Below are 21,363 nucleotides of genomic sequence, written 5' to 3'. Positions count from 1 at the left end.
TTAGAATGAATTCAAATTAAATTACCTCTGTTGTTTGAAAATCAATTTAAATAAATGCATAACTTCATGGAATATAAAGTTTAAATAGTCGTTTGTAAATTTGAAATATATATCTACCGTTACATAACAAACGACTCGTACATATTGTATATAAAAAATTATCTAGAATTTACTTAGAATTTTGTTTTGTTAAAAAATTTACTATATGATATAAAATATTTTAGTTTTTTAACTCTATTGATATTTAGTGATACTGGGTTTTCAAATATATTAATTTAAAATACGCCCAAAACTTGTTTTGATAACCTCAATTATATTTAATAATAATAATATTTTTTTATTTATCTGTATTTAATTCCGAATCAAAATATTAAACATTCCTAAGCTGTGGATAATAATAAACTAAGATTGATAAAGTTTGTGGTAACTTCTGGCAACACAACTTATCTTATTAGCCTGTGCTCACTGTACAGGTTAATGAGATAACTTACTGCACTCAGTTTTTAAGTAAACTTTGATCGTTTTTTTATTTAATAGGTAAATATACTGGCAAATCACGCCACCTGATGGCAAGGTCACCACCGTTCATTCAAGTATTGCTGATTTTTTTTAATTGAATTCTAGACATCCTACCTACCAGAATTTGAGTATCAGGACTACGCAAATGGGTTTTATTTGTGCCATGAGGGCAAAAATTATTTCGCCAATGTCACGTGCGATGGAGATTGTACGGTACAGTGGACAGTTACAGGCTCAATTTAATTTTGAAGGCGTAATAGATCAGCACGTTAACAGCAGGCTTTAACCCACTGACTTGGCATACGTCAAAATGAAAATTGTCAACAGAAACGTCAACGTTTGTACGATAAACAGATTATAAAACAAACAACAGAGGCGTCAAAGATTCACAAAAAAAAATGTCACTCAGCCGTGCTGAGAAAATATAGTTTAAATAAATAATAATACTATGTCTCATTGCATGAGATCGCCCAATACAGGATCAGTCTATTCGAAAAAGTCTAGAATTTTATACATAAAGATAAATGTTAGTGATTTTATAGAACGGAAAACTTTTTTTTTTTTTATAAAATTGACATGTGCGTGGTTTTAATAATTAGTTTTTATTATATCTTAAAAAGTATTTAATGTACGTAGAAATATACCCGAAAAATAATTTCATTAAATTTATTTATTACACGTAGAATATAAAAATTTATTTTTAAACTGATTGTTTTATGTTATAGAAAGAAAATAAATACGCATATATAAGTCGAGATCTATATATAATATAGACTCACGTACATAAAGCCAGATTTGATAAAAAATATGCATCTCAAAACTAATTCAAAACAACAAAAACCAATCAGAATAAAACGGCAACGACTTATCAAAAAATATATAGTCAAATTAATTTATCAAAATAAAATAAAATCGGTACAGTTATATACATATATGTATATGTTTATATTTATAATATAAAAATCACCAACAAATATCGCTATCTAAAACGTTAGATCACAGCTTAGCGCGCCGTCGTCGCGTTTTCATAACAAACAATATCTAATAATAGAATAAGATATAAAAAACCTAAAATTAAATAATAAAAACCGCTTAGAGGGTTATCTAAATTCATAATCAATGGCGTCGAAATCACAGATGTATTTAAAAACGATAAAACTATATTAATCACATTAATAATAAAATTATAATATTTTTTTAAAATCACAGTTATCAGACAGGTTGTACTTAAAACTAAACGGAATAAGAGATTACGTTTGTCGCTCGAACGTCTCGCCGCGACTTTACACCGCTGTGACGTCACGGCGAAACGTCCCAGCGTTCCGCTAACTACGTCACACTTTGTAGACGAACACTCGCCACCTATGGCACCGATCGATACATCACACACGACTCGCCTACCGATTTGAACACATTTATCCATTCCTAAAGTACATTTCTCACAAGATGCCATAGTTTCGCTCGTGTAAATAATACTGAACAGCTGCCTTATAGAGAGCTTAAAAATAACGATAAATACGCGAATTATATACGAAATAAACTGACTAAAAACACGCACAGACAACGTGCGTTCACTCAAATCATTAAAATAATCAGTACATGAAAAAGCGGTTAAAAAAATCGCCAAGTAAATAAACAGCGAATCACGCGCGTTAACTACACTAACACTACCACGACAAAACGCGCACCGCCTCGCCGATGGTACGTGGAGACCGAGACAAACTGGCGTACCTTTGGACGCACTCACCCGCGTCAGGGGACGTATTGCGATGACTGAATTATCGAAACTAACGTATGACAACTCGGTATCGCGTACGATAATCGATTCGATACAATTCGAGTTTTCATTCGATTCATTCGAGTATGAGGTATATGGAAGTTTGTCGCTTATTTCGTTCGGTTTACACGTATCATGCGCGGTCAGGCACGCGGGGAGCACGGGGGGGACACGGAGGAGGGGAGGGAGAGCGGGACGCGAGTCCGCTTTTTCACCGTACTGACGTGGTTTTAATGGTTAAGGGCAATGCTGTTTCTTCGGTTTTTTTAAATTTTCCTCGTCGACACCGGATTTCGGCACCTAAGGGATGAATTTATATTAAATATTATATACATACTGAGAATTAGATATAGTATATGCCAATGGCAGAAGGAAAAATAAAAAGCCTCATATTGACATAGTCCCTGTGACTTCCAAGCAGCTCCGCTATATTACGCACTAAAAATAATTCTCGATCAATATATCAACTTGAATTTTACTTCCAAAGCTCTGAAAACAACTTTGCCAATAATAATTAAAAGTCATTAATTCACGAACAATAAAAAACAGAGATCATTTAGATCTCCACCAATCACGTCATGTTAATTCAAGGTCAAAGTTGTTTATTTATATTTACTCCTGCCATTGGAATAAACGAGACAAAAAAAAGAAAATACTTAAATATACAATAAGACAAAAATATTTTTCCATATCTCGTTTAAAAATGTAAGTCTATAATTATAGCGATTCATCATTATCATAATCAGCCTGTATTAGTCTACTGCTGGACATAGGCCACTTGTGGGAACAAGGCGCGTCACTGAGCGCAATCTAGTGTCAATACGATGTGCACACGTTGGGACTGAAACGATCGCTTTCTGGATATAAGAAATTACTTTTTGCCAATTAAATAATTTCCATGGAGCAAATTTGTTTCGCCAATTCCTCTCAGATTAGGGGTTTTCTTCTCTAAACCTTATCGAGATAAGTAATCGTAATATTTCTATATTAATTCAACCACATATTCGAATTTGAGATATGTATTATGTACAGCCGTGTCCCTTACCTCAGTGTACCGCTCGCCCTTGAGAGAGACGATCTTGTTGTCGCGGTAGCGGACCATCTTCTTCGGCTCGATCTTCGGAGCGAGGGGCTTGTGCTCCTTGTTTTCAGAGTTCTTGTCCACGTATGAATATCTGTAAAACAAAAATACGACTTCAGTCCCGAGATCCTTACCAAAACTATAATTTCGAGACCTTTACATTCAGATCTGAAGAATAGAAACAGCTTCGTGTAGTTCAAATGACAGCCGGGCAATGGGTTCATCATCATCCGTTGACTCACCTGGCGATGATGCGGCTCTTGATCTCGCGGTCGTCGCACAGCGGGGTGGGGCGGCGCGGGGCGGGGCGGCGACACTCACCTAGCGATGATGCGGCTCTTGATCTCGCGGTCGTCGCACAGCGGGGTGGGGCGGCGCGGGGCGGGGCGGCGACACTCACCTGGCGATGATGCGGCTCTTGATCTCGCGGTCGTCGCACAGCGGGGTGGGGCGGCGCGGGGCGGGGCGGCGACACTCACCTGGCGATGATGCGGCTCTTGATCTCGCGGTCGTCGCACAGCGGGGTGGGGCGGCGCGGGGCGGGGCGGCGACACTCACCTGGCGATGATGCGGCTCTTGATCTCGCGGTCGTCGCACAGCGGGGTGGGGCGGCGCGGGGCGGGGCGGCGACACTCACCTGGCGATGATGCGGCTCTTGATCTCGCGGTCGTCGCACAGCGGGGTGGGGCGGCGCGGGGCGGGGCGGCGACACTCACCTGGCGATGATGCGGCTCTTGATCTCGCGGTCGTCGCACAGCGGGGTGGGGCGGCGCGGGGCGGGGCGGCGACACTCACCTGGCGATGATGCGGCTCTTGATCTCGCGGTCGTCGCACAGCGGGGTGGGGCGGCGCGGGGCGGGGCGGCGACACTCACCTGGCGATGATGCGGCTCTTGATCTCGCGGTCGTCGCACAGCGGGGTGCGCGCGGCGGCGTGCAGCGCGGCGGCGGACAGCGCCTGTCCGTGCTCGCGGCGATGCAGCAGCGTGGCGGCGGCGCGCTCGGGGTCGCCGCAAGCGATCGACACGCAGTGCTTTATCTGCAGGCGCGCGATTCAAATTTTTAACTTTCGTATAAGACTCAATTAGTGTATAATTCTGGGTAGGCCTGGGCAGGTTTCCTTGCTTTTCTGGAGCACACGGATTGATGATAAAAAAATATTTTGCGAGTAAAATTTCAACTTTATAATTCTATAAGAGACTTTTTAATCTACCTAAGCATTTTTTACAGTCAGATGAAACAGTATCAAAATCCACTTTACAGAAGAAAACTACAAGAATATCCAGAACAGACTGAGACAAGATTTAAAAAAATATATATCAAGAAGTGAAAAGATACAAAGGCGAACCAAATGTGGTCCAAAAATACAAAACGATACCACTGCTTGCTTATCACAGATCTTTCGATCTTGAGATTTTCACCCTGGAAGAGGTCACTCGTCATCAGTCTACATCGCTTACGTGTGTCGGAAAGGTTTAATTTTTAATTTAAAAACAGGTAGGGATACTTGCATATGGGCCACTTGATTGTCAGTGGTCACCACCGCCCAAACGCATGGGCATTATACGGAATATTATTCATATCTCACGTCGCCAATACGCTACCAATCTTTTAACTATCCCAAAGTTGTTGGCGTATTGTTCACCAATCTTAGTAGGTGCTATGTCCATTGTGCATTGTTACTCTGGTTTACTCATCCCTTAAATCAGAAGACTACTAATATGTATCGCTGTTTGGTAATAGAACATGCGCAGCCCTACTGCCAAGTAATTGTTAGCAATTCTTTAAAACGTTATGCACTATAGATATTCAACAAATACAATTTCTACAAAATTACACAAGCGTACAAATAAAAGTAGAACTATTAAAAAATACCTCCTTACCTCCATAGCACAAGTGTTCGGGAACATCTCGTGCAATGCGCGGCACTGCTCAGCGTATTCCTCGACGTCGAGGAATAAACGACGCTCATTGGTTTCCGAGCTCTCGGAGTTGGAGTGAGAGCTGTAAACAAAGGTAAGAATTTAGGAACACGTAAATCTTAAATGAAGATTAAGGGTTCAAATCCTGGAAATTTATCTCGCGCTTGGCGGTGACGGAAAGTGAGAAAATTTGCACACGTCAAATGAATATCTGCCTGGGTATCAGCAAACCCAAATTAGAGCACAAAGATTAAATGAGCTCCAACATTACAGGACAGGAAATAGTAGACAAGGACGTCAGTCCAGTTTAAGGACATTTACAGGTTTTTATTTTTGAAATTGAATTACTTTAGTAGTTTAATTTACAAATATTCCTCTATTTTTTTCAATTATCTGTAGAGCTAGTACAATAGTAGGTACGGCGTTATCTGAAGGTTAAGATCAATACTGCGACCCTGACTCCACGATTTTTCTATATTTATACCCCATACCGCAAGCATAGAATATGAATTTTATCTGATCTACGTTTAGGTTAACCATTAATTTAGTTTTTCACATTCCCGTGTTGGTATGAGGTCATCATGTTTAAACCACTGTACACCATTAATGGTGTTACTGGGATCTAAAATGTTATATACCTGGCTCACTCACCTTTTAAAGGCAAACAATGCACCGTGTAACTTGATGATCCAGAGTAAGATAACTTGAATGAATATTTTAATTTCTAATGCCTGCACAGAGGTTTAGCTTTTTTGTTCTTCTGATACATAACACCGCCCTCCACCAAAGGGGATGAAATTGTTAATTAATTACACCACACAGTGCCTACCATGCTGTAGGCTTGCAGGTTGATTTATCAACTATTAATTTAATTTTACAACCTCTAGTTCAAACTTAAAATTAAAAAACAAAATTCAGTACTCGTACTAGAATAAATTAAGAAAAAAGTTATTAATCCTGATTCTAGTCAAAAAGATTCCGATCATATGATAATTCATATACATATATAATATATTATTTTATATCTATCATTCATATATAAGTTCATAAAAGTTCTACTGTATTGTCATCCAACACGCCTGTTCTAGAAACATCCTTAAAAACTCGTCTAACCTGTGAAATTTTAATGCGCCTTACGTATACGTATTTGTTTCGCTTTCTGAATAAGTCTCATAATGATGAAAAGCTGGCATCAAAAATGCTTCTACACTTGGTCTAGTTGCCAAGAAATCACAGAAGTTCAACGTGAAAATCATAATTGCTTTTAATAGAACAACTAGAGCCTATCAGACTTTATCGAGAATAATATCAAATCGAAATACGCTCTACTCAAGCACGTTTGAATCGTCATCTTGCAAAACGATATCAAACGTCACAGTTTGAGGAGTAAACCACCCGAGAATAACCTGGGACAAATTCAATAGTTAACTTACGAAGGCACGATAAATCAGCGGCATTAGTTCAGTATGATTCTGAATATGCTGATATCGTTTGGACTGCCTCATTGGTTCAGTGACTAGATATAAGATAATCACGAAGTCCTCGGTTTAAACGCCAGATCGGGCCAATAAAAAGTTATTGGATTTTTCTATAGAATAATTCGCAGTAACAGCCCGGATTACCGTGCTTCGAAAAACACGTTAAGCGTTTGGTCTTGCCCTGATTTTTTTCCGCTCGTGTCGAATTTGCCGTCCCATCGGATTATGAGAATGAGCTAGCGAGTGCATCTGGGTTTGCGTACACTTTTGTGCACTATAATATGTCCTGTGCAGTTGGCTCCTTTAAGACGCCACCATGGCCGTAATCGATCAGCACGACATCATCACCAATAAAAAACACTCGTGAAAGACAGCTTTGACAGTTTGACAGCAGAAAGTTTGTTAAACGAAGATGAAATGCTATAAATGTTATAAATGAACATTTATTATGTAACAATTACCGAGAAAAAAGGTTTTAATGGAACGAAACAAGGCCACTTCACGTATATCCATGCCTTAAGTTCCATCCACTACATCATGTACACTTCTAAGATAAATGTACTCACCGGCTCGTCTTAGTGACCGGCGGCAGCATGTCGCTCAAGCTCTGCAAATTCAGGCTTATCTTGTCACTGCCAGATGATTCGTCTGTTGTATGAAAAGAAAAAAAGATAAAATTGCACAATCTATAATATCTTCCAAACATACTTCGGGAGCATCCATTGATTACGTTAGGCGATTGGGAGTATCGACCCTCACATACACTTGGTGGTAGGGCTATGTTCAAGCCCGTCTGGGTAGGTTCCACCTACTCATTAGATGTTCTACCGCCAAACAGCAGTACTCAGTATTGTTGTGTTCCGATTTGAAGGGTGAGTGAGCCAGTGTAACTACAATCACAAGGGACATAACGTCTTAGTTCCAAATGTTAGTGGTGCGTAGTCGACGCTGTTGAGTTTTCAACGCTCGCTAACGCTAACATCTTAGTTCCCAAGTTTGGTGACGCATTGGTGACGTAAGGAATGATTAATCAAAGTCAAAGTCAAAAATCTTTATTCAATATAGAAGTGTTTACACATGCTTTTTGATAGTCAAAAATCTACCACCGGTTCGGAATTTAACACCTCGGACCTGAGAAGAACGGCGAAAGAAACTCAGCGGGATATTTTTTCCATTTTGCATGTATAATAATAATATTTTAGTTATTTGATATTTCTTACAGCGCTATTGATTATGGGCGGTGATGACCACTAACCATCGGGTGGCCCATTTGCTCGTCCGCCTAAAGATATCTTAAAAAAACACAATGCCTAGTAATGGAGAGGAGGAGCTCGGCAAATATCACGTCATGTGGTTGCAGAGTAAGAGATGAGTGATTAACTCTTAAAGATCATGACGAGTCTCCGTGGACTGAATTAGAATTAATATTATTTTACGAAATTAAGTAAATCCAATTTAATAATACTTTATAAGTCGATTTTATGACTGTGATTCTAGACTAAATTCTTAGAAGCCTTAATTAAAAAGAATTAAGGAAAATGTTCTTTGTAAATAAATAAACATCAGGCACAAATCAGTTTATTTACATTAAAAATAGGCATCGAGCAACATCTGACGAACAACGGGAGAGGATTAGTCGAACTCTCTTCGAGTAACAAATGGATGGATCCTTTACATGAACATTTATTTCGTGCAGATGGACAGGCAAATTAGTCAAATGATGGTAAGTGGTCACCACTAAAGAAATACCTAATAATGCGTCACCAATCTTGAGATCTAAGATATTACGTCCCTTGTGCCTGTAGTTACAAACTGTAAAGCGCTTTAAGCGCTAAGTTACTTCTATAATTATATTATATACTAAAATCGTGAAACTACGCGCAGCTACTAAGCGCAACTATTTTTATTATATTAAAAAAGCTGCACTTCGCAATTTCACACGCATTTAATCTAGACTATTGACGTGACAATTCTGAATATTATCACGTTATTTAATATCAACCTAACCTAGCCTGCGGATTTACCCGCGCGAAATTTATAAAACACAAACTCCCAACCCACGTTTTACCCCCTTAGGGATGGAGTTTCGTAAGATCCTTTAAAAGTTCTTAGCGGATGTCTACATCCTATAAGGAACCTACCAGCCAAATGTCAAGTTTGTAGGTGTTCTAGTTTCTGAGATTTCGTGATTAAACAGTGAGCGATATTTCGCTTTTATATATTTATTTATTTGATTGGAGAACATACAGCCGTTGATAAACAAAAATAACAAATCATTAATAACTATTAGGCCAATAACAGTTCTCACATATAACATTAAAGAGACTGAGAATTGGAAAATAAAAGAAAAAAAAAACAAAAAATATAACAACAATACATATAAAACGAAGTTTCTGTAATAAATAAGCCAGAGAGACAACCAGTTATCATCTATACATATATAGATGATTATAAGCTGGTAGGTGCCACCCACTCATCACATATAGTACCGCCAAAGAGTTGTTAATAGTATCAATTTGAGTTAGTATTGTTCTGTTCCGGTTTGAGAATGAGTAAGTGAATACTACAAGGGACGTGAAATCTTAGCTCCCAAGGTGATGTGAAGCATGATGAATATATTTTATAGCGCCAACGTCTATTGGTGTATCACAAAATAAATAGACGCAAATTATATTTATACAGTGAGATCATCTCCTAGCATTTTCCAGGGCTTGGTCTAGTGCGCAAATGCAGTATCGATCTGTTTTCAATCGAGGCTATTGTAATAGTCATCTTTCATATTTCATAGTGCCGTACTGCTCTGTTTTGTACACGTGTCCTGTCACTTATGTCGATTCACTGCGGAATTAATTAAAAAAACACTCTGACTGCAAGCCATATTTTTTTTATATTTTCTGACTAATGTGTGATGAATTAATGTTTAATGACTAATTACTTGAGTAATATATATTTGACATAACATTTAAGAAAATAATTTGGCTTCGAAAACTCCGGTAATACCATAGATTTTATTCAATCTCGATCGATCTCGAACAATTATGTCGCAACAATTCAATGTCATTATGTTACATAATGATAAAATCTTAAAAAAAGGAATAACAATCAATGCACAATAAAAAATAAGAAAACTCAAGCCTAGGCCTAAGCGCTAGCCAAGGAAAACAATCTTATAAAAAAAAAAGAAAGGAGATCTTCCCTTATCATATATTTTTTTTATAAAATATAATTTGAGACAAAGGCTTTGCTTTAGTAAGCCAAAAAAACAAAATATCTATTATTGCCAATAAATTGTACCTGTTTTCCAATTTTCTGCTTGAAAAAATTATTCGTCTAATATTCCATTACTAACATACTTTAAAGTAATAACGTTATAATAATAATATTCGGATTCGGTTCGGATTGCATTAGTCGTAAGATGATCCTCCCAATCCTAGATATCATAATTCCTGTAGTCACACATATTTTAAACCAATCCATTATCCTTTGTGAATTCCCTGAATCCTGGAAAGACGCACAAGTCATCCCCCTCCCCAAAAAAACAAATCCTTCATCTTACACTGATTATCGTCCTATATCCATTCTCCCTTTCCTGTCTAAAGTACTTGAGCGCCTTATTCACAATCAATTAAACCAATACCTTTCAAAAAATGTCCTATTGAATCCTTTACAATCTGGCTTTCGTCCTGGTCATAGTACGACTACGGCTCTGATCAAAATAACTGATGACATTAGATTAGGAATGGATAATCAACAGGTTACTGTGTTGACATTATTAGATTTTAGTAATGCTTTCAACACTGTAGACTTTGATATTCTTCTTGCTATTTTGTGTTCTCTTAACATATCTCCTAAAGTAATCGATTGGTTTCATTCTTACTTGTATGGGCGCCGGCAACGGATAAGAGTTCAAGATTCTTTCTCAGAATGGGCTCCTATAACTGCTGGCGTTCCACAAGGTGGCGTGTTGTCTCCCCTCTTGTTTTCGGTCTTTATAAGTACCATCACTTCTCATATATGTTCTCTCTATCACCTGTATGCAGATGATCTTCAGATCTATTCACAAAGTAAAATTGCGAACCTTCCTGAAACTATACATTTAGTAAATAATGATTTATTAAATATTTCAAAGTGGTCTACTGCATTTGGATTACGTGTAAACCCAAATAAAACACAGGTGCTGATTATTGGTAGTTCAAAATTAATTTCACGTATATCTTTTTCGGATCTCCCGGCTGTACACTTTAGCGGTGTTAACATACCGTTCAGTGTTACAGCTAGAAATTTGGGAATTACCTTTGACCAGCACCTATCTTGGGAACCACAGATAAGTGAGATTAGTAAAAAAATTTTTGCAGCCGTTGGCTCCCTTCGAAGATTACGCAACTTTCTACCCATCCCTACCAAAATTATGTTAGCACAGTCACTCCTACTACCAATTCTCGATTATGCTGACGCATGTTATCTTGATCTAAAAGAGGAGCAACTTAATAAACTTGAGCGTCTCCAAAATCTTTGCATCAGATTCATATTTGGTCTTCGTAAATTTGATCACGTTTCTGAATTTCGTAAAAAGCTCAAGTGGCTCCCAATCCGGCTTCGCAGGAATACTCACATCCTTCAACTTCTGTACTGTATTCTGTTCAATCCGTCCTCTCCTTCATATCTAAAAGAACGTTTTCAATTTCTCAGTTCTTCACATAGCCATAATCTTCGTTCTGAAGAGAATTTGGTGCTAAAAATACCTCCCCATACAACATCTTTTTATAGTGACTCATTTACAGTCCATTCAATTCGTCTTTGGAACTCTCTTCCACTAGAAGCAAGACGTGCACCAACTATTACTTCTTTTAAAAAAATTATAAAAGAGCACTATCTTGCTTCATGAAGAAATACTGCAATTCAATATTTTATTTATTATGTAAGTATCTATAGTATGTAAATGTATATATTTATAATGTACTAGCTGACCCGGCAGACTTCGTACTGCCATAATCGATAAATAAAAAAGCTAAACTTTCGTATAAAATAAATTTTCAAACAAACAATAGGAATTCGTAATTAATAAAAAAAATGCTTGATATAAATGAGGTTTTATTATTATTATTTTCAATTAATTAATTATTATATTTTATTTTTGGACTACTGTATTTGTCTTTCATGGATCACAAATGAAAAGATACGCTAAATTGCTTCGTTGCTACTTACATAGCGACCCATGGTACCACCCTGGTACTGTGATACTTCATAATTTGCATCGGTTATAGCGAAGACGGCCATATCGCTACCTTTGCTAACATTACATATGTACTTTAGACTTCACAGAGTTACAATGTTCTACATTAATGTGAGTTTCAAAAGCTTTGGACAATATTGGCGAATATGGCACAATCCAACGATTGTCTACATCAACATTTTGTCCTTTTACCCTCACAACTACCAATCGACCATTGTCCGCAACAGATCGCTGACGATACAATGAGTATCCATCATTTCCCGTGATAGTTTCAGCAATAAGGTCTTGGGAATCGCTTGGAACACTTGCTGTCGACCATACAGGCGAAAACTCTGCAAAGCAAGACCTTGCAGAGTTTAGATACAGATAGATACATGGGTATCATGTGTTTGGTAACTACTGCATGCAATTTTGGGTCAACTGTTTCATAGCATTTATAATTAATGTATTTTTCTGATCGAAGCTGTCTTTGGTTCAAACGGATGTATGTCAATCGTTCAGTCTCAATTTTTACATGCATGTCAACTGCAAACTGATGGAAAAGCACCTCAGAATATGATAGTAATAACATTAACTTCACCTTCACGGATATGAATAGAAATTCATAGCAATAACTTTTTGTGGCCACCTGTTTGGCATCAGCGCCTGTTACTTGTGTAACCATTTTTATATTAAAATGGTATCCATCTTCCCCCTGCCAGACGATCAAAGGAGATTGTAACACATCATAAGTCCTGTGTGTTTCAGATACATGTTTCATTATGGCTTTCGGATGGCATTCGATCCAATGCTATTTTGAACATGTTTACTAAATTGTTGTTCCGATGAAGAAAATATTGTAATTCATGGACAATGGTTCTCTTCCCTGTTGGATTGTGAGCACAACGCTTACCAACTTCCGCATCTGAATTGCCCATAAAATAAATTTGTAAAAATAGATGATCTGCATCTGGTAGTGGTAATAGCGCACCCAAAAAGTGATAAACTTGTCCTTGTATCGGTAATTTTTAAAGATCTATATATATAAAAATGAATTGCTGTTCGTTAGTCTCGCTAAAACTCGAGACCTGCTGGACCGATTTGGCTAATTTTGGTCTTGAATTATTTGTGGAAGTCCAGGGAAGGTTTAGAAGGTGAGTATGTATGATAATAATGCTAGGAATTTAATAAAAACAACTTTGTTTTACCTTAGAAATAGGGATGGTCGATTATCATTGATTTTCGATAATCATCGATGTTCAACAATAAAACATAGATGTTTTAAAATTGATTTTGCTTTATTTAAAACATCGTTACATCTATTTCTCAAATTTAATAATTTCATCCCTTTAGGACGACGCAAATTTTACAAAAAAACACCGATTTCATCAATTAACATCGATGTTTAGTGCTCAATAAACATTAAGTATCAATGCTCGGTATCGATGTCATTATCGACGCCATAATCATGTTTTTGCAACATGGTAACCAACAAACCAACCAACAAATAGATCGAACCTTTATTGTCGATTGATTCCTCTTATGACAAAGAGTGCATTCTGCATCCTTCTATCCCCCTATATATTATTATACTCTTTGCTTCTATCTTTGTGAGTGACGGTTACAACTACGTGCGCGAGAACTTTCTTTACTTCGGTGATCCTTTGCGATGTGCTCTTTTTTTAACCTTTGTGATAATGACACTTTACTGCAAAGTGCGCGAGAATTTTTCTTACTTTGTTTACGATGCTGAGGAGAACATACTTAGGTCGTCGCAGTCATTCAAATATGCGAAGAGCTACTTCACGTGTTAACCGTACTAATGACCAGAAAGACACAGATCGAGATAATAGTCGTATAAAATTAAATGTTAATAACATAATGAAATTGAGAGATCTCGCAGACTCAGTGCTCCTGTGATTCAGAAACGATCCTGCATTCCACTGTGATCCAGCAATAGATTATTGTGCCGACAAATCGGTAAAAATTGGGGAAATGACAATAATTGGTAAATATTGTAAGATGTTACAATACAGTGGTGAATCTGCTGGATTATGTTGTGCTGGAGGCAAAGTAAAATTGCCACAATTGGTCGCACCACCAGATCCCTTACGCTCTTTAGTTTCTGGGATGAGAAATGATTCTAAACACTTCTTGGCCAACATTCAAAAATATAACAACTGTTTCCAGAAGGATCACCGAAGTAAAGAAAGTTCTCGCGCACGTAGTTGTAACCGTCACTCACAAAGATAGAAGCAAAGAGTATAATAATATATAGGGGGATAGAAGGATGCAGAATGCACTCTTTGTCATAAGAGGAATCAATCGACAATAAAGGTTCGATCTATTTGTTGGTTGGTTTGTTGGTTACCATGTTGCAAAAACATGATTATGGCGTCGACAATGACATCGATACCGAGCATTGATACTTAATGTTTATTGAGCACTAAACATCGATGTTAATTGATGAAATCGGTGTTTTTTTGTAAAATTTGCGTCGTCCTAAAGGGATGAAATTATTAAATTTGAGAAATAGATGTAACGATGTTTTAAATAAAGCAAAATCAATTTTAAAACATCTATGTTTTATTGTTGAACATCGATGATTATCGAAAATCAATGATAATCGACCATCCCTATTTCTAAGGTAAAACAAAGTTGTTTTTATTAAATTCCTAGCATTATTATCATACATACTCACCTTCTAAACCTTCCTTGGACTTCCACAAATAATTCAAGACCAAAATTAGCCAAATCGGTCCAGCAGGTCTCGAGTTTTAGCGAGACTAACGAACAGCAATTCATTTTTATATATATAGATATGTATATTATATTGTTATATAATTATATATTTATGGAATATTTATTTATGTATCGTATATATACATATATATATATATATATATTGTATCTATTTTTTTTTTTTATGTATTAAATAATTTGTACACCCCTACCATCCTATCTCTCTCCTCTACCAAAGGTTGCCTGGAAGAGATCGCTGTTTTAGCGATAAGGCCGCCTATTGTACATTTTTCTTTTCTTTGTTTTTGTTGTACTCCTATTATTTTTGTCTATATTGGTGTGCAATAAAGAGTATATAAATAAATAAAATAAATAAATAATAATAATAATTATTATTATTATGCCGTCTCCATACATAAATTACCGAGTGAGGTTTTATATTATGATAAGTAACATTCGCCCTGAGTTAAGAGCAGTGCAAGTATATAACCCTCCTCAAATCATGACTCTAACCAGGATATCTAAGACGGTCCCTCACCGGCATCACTTGCCTGTAATGTACGATACCGACGAATGCTCTAGATGCGTGAACGCCCTACGTTGTTACATCCCCTGTGGCTGTAATTACACTGAGTCACTCACCATAAATACACAAACATCGATACAGAGTATTGACGTGGTGAAGACTCAGTTTATGAGTGGGTTGTACCGAATTATAATTCCCCAGTAAAAGTTAGGACAAATGTAGGTGAGCGATGTTATAAAGGTTATTTATTTTGGAAACAAACTGTATTATAAAAACGACATCAATTAAGAAACATTAATCAAACTTAACCAATAAATAGTTTTCGTTGTTACTTTAATAGAAGTGTTCGTCCCGACATCGAAATTCGAGAATCTTTATTAAAACAGTAGGTAGGTAGGCAGAATGAAAATGGACCTTCTGGTAGTTAGGTTAGGTTAGAAAAAAGGTTAGGTTAGAGGACCTTCAGGTGATAAGTGATCAACAACGCCCATAGACTGACACTGTATGATAACCACTCCATCGTCTGTCATCACTCAATCGCGCTGTCAAGCTTGGGTACCAAGATTGTATATCCCTTGTACCTGTTTGATAATTGCATGTTTCCAATTTTTTTTTTTTTTTTTTATTTTATTTACAACAATAAATGTTAACATAAGCCTATTTATACACAGATATCAAATTGAGGAAGAGAAGAAAAACATTAGAAATTATAACAAAAATAGTCAATTAAATAGGAGTATGAGGCAATAGTATTATTAATGTTACTTACCGGTATTGGACATAGTGTCCGACTCATCTCTACGAGACAGCTCAGCCTCCAGCTCCAGTATCCAGGAGCATACGAGTCCAGGGTCAATGCTCGCAAACTTCGGGATGTAAGCCGCCATCATTTCAATGAAACCTGGACAATACATGTAGCTCTTTAAATCGAAATCGAAATATTCTTTATCCAAGTAGGCTCATAAAAACACTTTTGAATCGTCATGTTGTAACTAAAAGATCAGTATAGTTCAACACTGTAGTGTTGAGCTAAATGTGAAGCAACCACCGGTTCGGAAAGTGGATTCTAACGAGAAACATCTGCAAGAAAATTAGTAGATAATATTTTCCACCAATTTCATTACAAAGTAATTCAGTAAAGTACATAAGTAATTTTATATATATCCTGTCTAGGAATCAACAAATACTAAGTCCACGCATTTTTGTCGTTAATATAATCTTTTATTGAGTAATTGTCTTATTTCTCAATGTGTTTTTTGTCATGCATTTAGCAGTTTTAATTTTTCTTAATAGGCAAAGTAAAAAAAAACCATATCATATTATAGAAACAAATACCGTGCCCCAGGAAGGATGTATTAACTTTGCCAAATCGAAAACTAGATGTTTCCCCCTCGTGTCTATTGTCACCGTTTCTTTCAAAAATATCTATATTATTGTTAATATACATGATATTACTGTCAACATTTTGTGTGAAACAGCTGTAAGCATACCCACATTCTATTAAAAAGATCTAAGGGAGCCACGATCTCCAAGATTATAAATAGACCGAAGCGCTCTTTATTGCACGATAAAGACAGTTTTAATATCTGCAGTGTTACCCCCAAAGCAAAATGCCAAAAGACAAACCTGATCGTCGTAAAAGTCGAGGATATTTTAAAGAGGCAAGCTCAAGTTCAGATGGGGGTGGATTTTTGCACTAGATAGCCTATTTACAGACAAAGGTTATAGAGTATAATTATAGCATCACGCTATGACCCACGCAAGGGTTAAATGGTTGCGGCACTCGCGATTAAAGGGGCGAAACAATTTATATTATATACCCTAACTCTTGAAAAATGTCTCGATCAGACAGACTCTTGAAAGTTGAAATATAAGTAATAAAAATCTTAATCCACATTTAGTAATAGGGTATTTTTGACACATAAGCATTTTTTTTAACACTGCCTCATCGCACGTGACATTGGAGAAATCATCTGTATTCTCGGCACAAATAAAGAAACAAAAGAAAACATTCCCTTAAAAAAATAGCATTTAAAATCTAATCGAATTAAAAAAAGTACCTATTTCCATTCTAGACTCGAGTTTTTGAAAGCTTTTAAACCTAATTTCTTTCTGAAGATACAATTTGCATTAATGACGAACTATCTACTATTCAAGATATTACAAGACAATCCTTTGTTGTCAATTGTAAGCGATCATTACCTACACCCTATACTACAGACGTTTTACCTAGAGTCGTTTTAAGTCCACAAAATTAGAATTATTCTAATGAATCGCAGTTTCTTTGCACTCAATTTTGTGGTGTGTGATTATGCTATTTTTTTATAATTGTAGGTGGCAAACGAGCAGAAGTTTCAATTGATGGTAAGTGGTCACTGTCACCAATGGACACCTGAAACCTAATGGAATTGCTGATGCGTTGCCGGCATGGAAGGAACCTGTATACCCGATGTTTAAAAACTCCAACCAGGAAAACCTCAGAGGAAAGATCATTACACAACCTGCACGAGCGTGGAAAGAATGATCTTGACGTACGCACATTGGCTGAATACCAGGTATCGACGTGGTGTGGATGATATTCACTCCTAAGGCGAAGGTTGTACGTGTAGTGTAACATCGAGGATTGTAAACATAAGGCGACTTAAAACAACAAACACTAGAAGAGCCAAAATTCGGACGCAAGACAACCAATAACATTTTTAACTTTGCCGTTTCATAAATTCAAATCATTTGTAAAAAATACATTGGTAAAGAAGGCATATTATTCGACACATTATTATATAGATGATAAAAAAGCGTGGAATTAATGAGTGTTGACTTCAAGGCACGATATATAACATACATATATAATTTTTTTTAACTGATATGACTGTATTTTTAGATGTTGAAAAAGAGTAACTACTGAGTTTCTTTACGGTTCTTCTCGGTAGAATCTACATTTCGAAAGTTTGTTAAATGACGATTCAAAAGTGCTTGCAAAAGCCTACTTGAATAAAGTATATATTTCGATTTTGATTTTGAATAAATAAACTAGTTGTCCGAATTGGAAATGTTACAGTAACGTACTTAATACGACGCAAGTCGCAATCAATTAATTTGCTACCGATCCAAGCGCATATTCAAAGACCGTAAGGTAAAACAAAGGTTCGCTCCATTGGAATTAACCATTACTTATCAAATTTCGAATGAAGCTCGCAAAAACTACTTGGCGGAGATTTGAGCAAGCCTCACCCACTCATGACACAATATACCAAACATCAGCAATACTCCGGTTTTAAGAGCTAGTGTAACTACAGGCATAAGGGACATGAGATCTTAGGTCCCAAGTTTGGTGGCGGATTGATGATGCAAGAGATGGTTAATATTTCTTACAGCGACAACGTCTATGGGTGGTGGTGAGCACTTATCATCAGCTGATCTCTTTTCCCAGCCTACCAATAATATAAAAAGAGAACTGTGTACACTTTATTTTCCTTTACTACGTGTAAAAGCTGCTGCGATTCGATTTGACACGGCGCATAGTGAGAATCGAAATTATCGGGAGTGCCAAGTGAGTTAATATTTACCGACAAAAGAGCCAGTGCGAAAGCTTGCGGTCAAATTCACAAACGTGTTAATCTATACTAATATTATAAAAAGGTCAAATTTGTTGGTTTGTATGTAGGGAATAATCTCCAGAACTAATGATCGTATTATAAAATATTTCACTGGGAGAGAGCTACATTGTCCAATACTATTATTATAAATGCGAAAGTTTGTGTGGATGTACGAATGTTTGTTACTCTTTCAAAAACTACTGAATAGATTTTGATTAAACTCTACAAAAATGTAGCTTATACATTAGAATAACACATAAGTAGGCTATAATATCAAGACCTTGCGTAGATTTAATTATTAAAATGAACTGTATTGGCATATTGCCTGAGTAGGCAGTCTTTTTATCTTCATTTAATGCAAGCCACTGAAACGTACCTCTTAACGTTCAAAATGCTGAACCAATTTAGATGAGATTTGGTATCCAGAAAGACTCTAATGTCTTTTAACAGAAATCATTCACAAAACGGTAAAAAGGCACTTTAATTTACTTAGTGTAGGGTTTTAGTACATATATACTATATATATGTCGACAGTCACAGGCAAAAGCTAGAGGTAAATAAAATTAGGCAGATACATAGGCCGTATTCGAATCAAAGCAGTGATAAACAAGTAACAGTACACAAACCTAGATTTACATATTCAGTGCAATTGTTTTTTTTTTTTTAATAGTTATTGCTATTATATTTTGATGCTGCATTGGCAATGTACCAATGTCCAATAGTGCCAATGTTCCACCAAACTATAACCAACCTTGGGAACTAAAATGTTACGATGATGAGTGTTCCGACAGACAGGCTAGCACAAACTCCTACCTTTAAATAAAATCATACAATGTGGGATTTGAATACCCAATTATTATGAATACCGGAACAAAAAGGTGACGGCTTATTTAATTAACATTGTATATTGAATTTGAAGTTAAACAGATCTTTTCTCTTTCTGTTGTGCTAAAATTTATATATGAAAGAAGAAGACAGCATCGTATAACTAACCACCCCTAAACATTTATAAAAGGTTGTACATATATATGTAAAACAATTAATAGGATAAGAGTATTTTATTGTTACATAGTTTTCTAGATTATTTCATAGTCTATTCAAATCCAAGTAGGAATAAGGATAAACAAACTTTTGATTTACATATGTAATGTAATTTGCTAATGGCTCAGCTATATTGTGTACTAAGTTCTTGATTAACATATCTTTATTACTATCTTTCTACTAATATCCAGTTTAATGTTACTTCGAAGATTCCAATAACAGTTCGGTCAACATTCAAAATGTAATCTTACAAAAGATTAATTGATATCATAGATTATTCAAGCTCTCGACCAATGAGATTGTATCAATTTAGTGTCAAATATTGTTTATTTATATTTTCTGTTATTATGGTTGGAAATGCCTATAGATATAACTAACTATTAAAAATTATATATTTTTAATTTTATTCGAGTAAGCTTTCATAAGACATAGTTTTATTCTTTATTGTTATTACAATAATGGCAATAGTCAGTTGTATAGGTATTTATTTTTCTATGTTTATTACTTTATCTCCTAGTTTTTGGATGTATGGTATCTTTTTCTTCTTATCTTGACCCAATTGGTGATAGTTTGGTCTTTTTAATATAAAATATTTAAATAAACTTATTTAATTTAGTGTATGATGTGTGTTATTTATATGTATCGGATATTATGCATAACAGTTTCGTTTGAAAGGCAAAACAAAACATTTTTATTTATTATATTGTATTAGAAATATTAAAAAAATGTTATTAAAAAAATAAATAAAGTAAAAGCTACATTTAAGTGAAATAGAACACGCTAATTATTTATTCAAGAATTTATTCCTCAATTCCAATAAGATTTTGTTATTTATTTAATTCAGTATTTGTTCTGAAATATATAAAACAGGTTTTTTTAAGATATATAGTAAATGAAGTTTATAGTATTTGTTTTTACCTTCTACGTCGAAGCACGGGTCCTGAGAAGCTGCTTCTAGGATGGAAATCACATAGGCAAGTACTATGTCGTCGATAGCCGAAACATCCGCGGATGGGATGTTTTTCTCAATAAACTGAAATAAACTCTCCTTAACATGGCACTCTTGATCAGCTATGGCACTCATTTTGCACTAAAACAACAAATAAAACACTGTAAATTCTTAAATATATTCGCTAAAACAACTATTTCTTTATGATCGTTACGCGTCGATAAACAAAACAAAACGAACATGAAAAACGCATTATAGCTAATATTGAAATAATTAATATACCTCTTCTTCGTCCTTTGCGATATCAAGGAGGTTTATTAATAAATTAATTGATTTTCACTGGTTAAAAGTCAGTAGTACGAAAAGCACTGAAAATCAATACAAATGGTAGCTTTTTTAAATAAACAAGTCTTGTTATTCTGTATTGTAGCAAAGACATAAGCGGTAAAGCCAGATATGTAAATAATAAGTCGTATTAATTTAAAAAACATGCTCAGTTTTTTATTAAATTATTATAATTG

At 35.8% G+C, this 21,363-nt stretch overlaps 1 protein-coding gene across 1 annotated transcript; it reads right to left on the bottom strand.

Moving 5' to 3' along the window:
• Positions 1-1,394: 1,394 nt before the first annotated feature.
• Positions 1,395-21,196, bottom strand: LOC125074964 (CUE domain-containing protein 2). The gene is made up of 8 exons (XM_047686451.1): positions 21,125-21,196; positions 20,812-20,983; positions 16,026-16,157; positions 7,343-7,424; positions 5,260-5,380; positions 4,252-4,415; positions 3,342-3,471; positions 1,395-2,596 (listed from the first exon to the last, which is right to left on the bottom strand). The coding sequence occupies exons 2-8, from the start codon at positions 20,975-20,977 to the stop codon at positions 2,534-2,536; spliced, it is 858 nt and encodes a 285-aa protein (XP_047542407.1). The 5' UTR covers positions 20,978-20,983; positions 21,125-21,196; the 3' UTR covers positions 1,395-2,533.
• Positions 21,197-21,363: the final 167 nt, after the last annotated feature.

The sequence above is a fragment of the Vanessa atalanta genome, chromosome 29, assembly GCF_905147765.1.
Source record: "Vanessa atalanta chromosome 29, ilVanAtal1.2, whole genome shotgun sequence".
Taxonomy (NCBI): Eukaryota; Metazoa; Arthropoda; class Insecta; order Lepidoptera; family Nymphalidae; genus Vanessa; species Vanessa atalanta.
The sequence above is the reverse complement of the archived record's forward strand: the minus strand, read 5'-3'. Positions and strand labels throughout refer to the sequence as shown.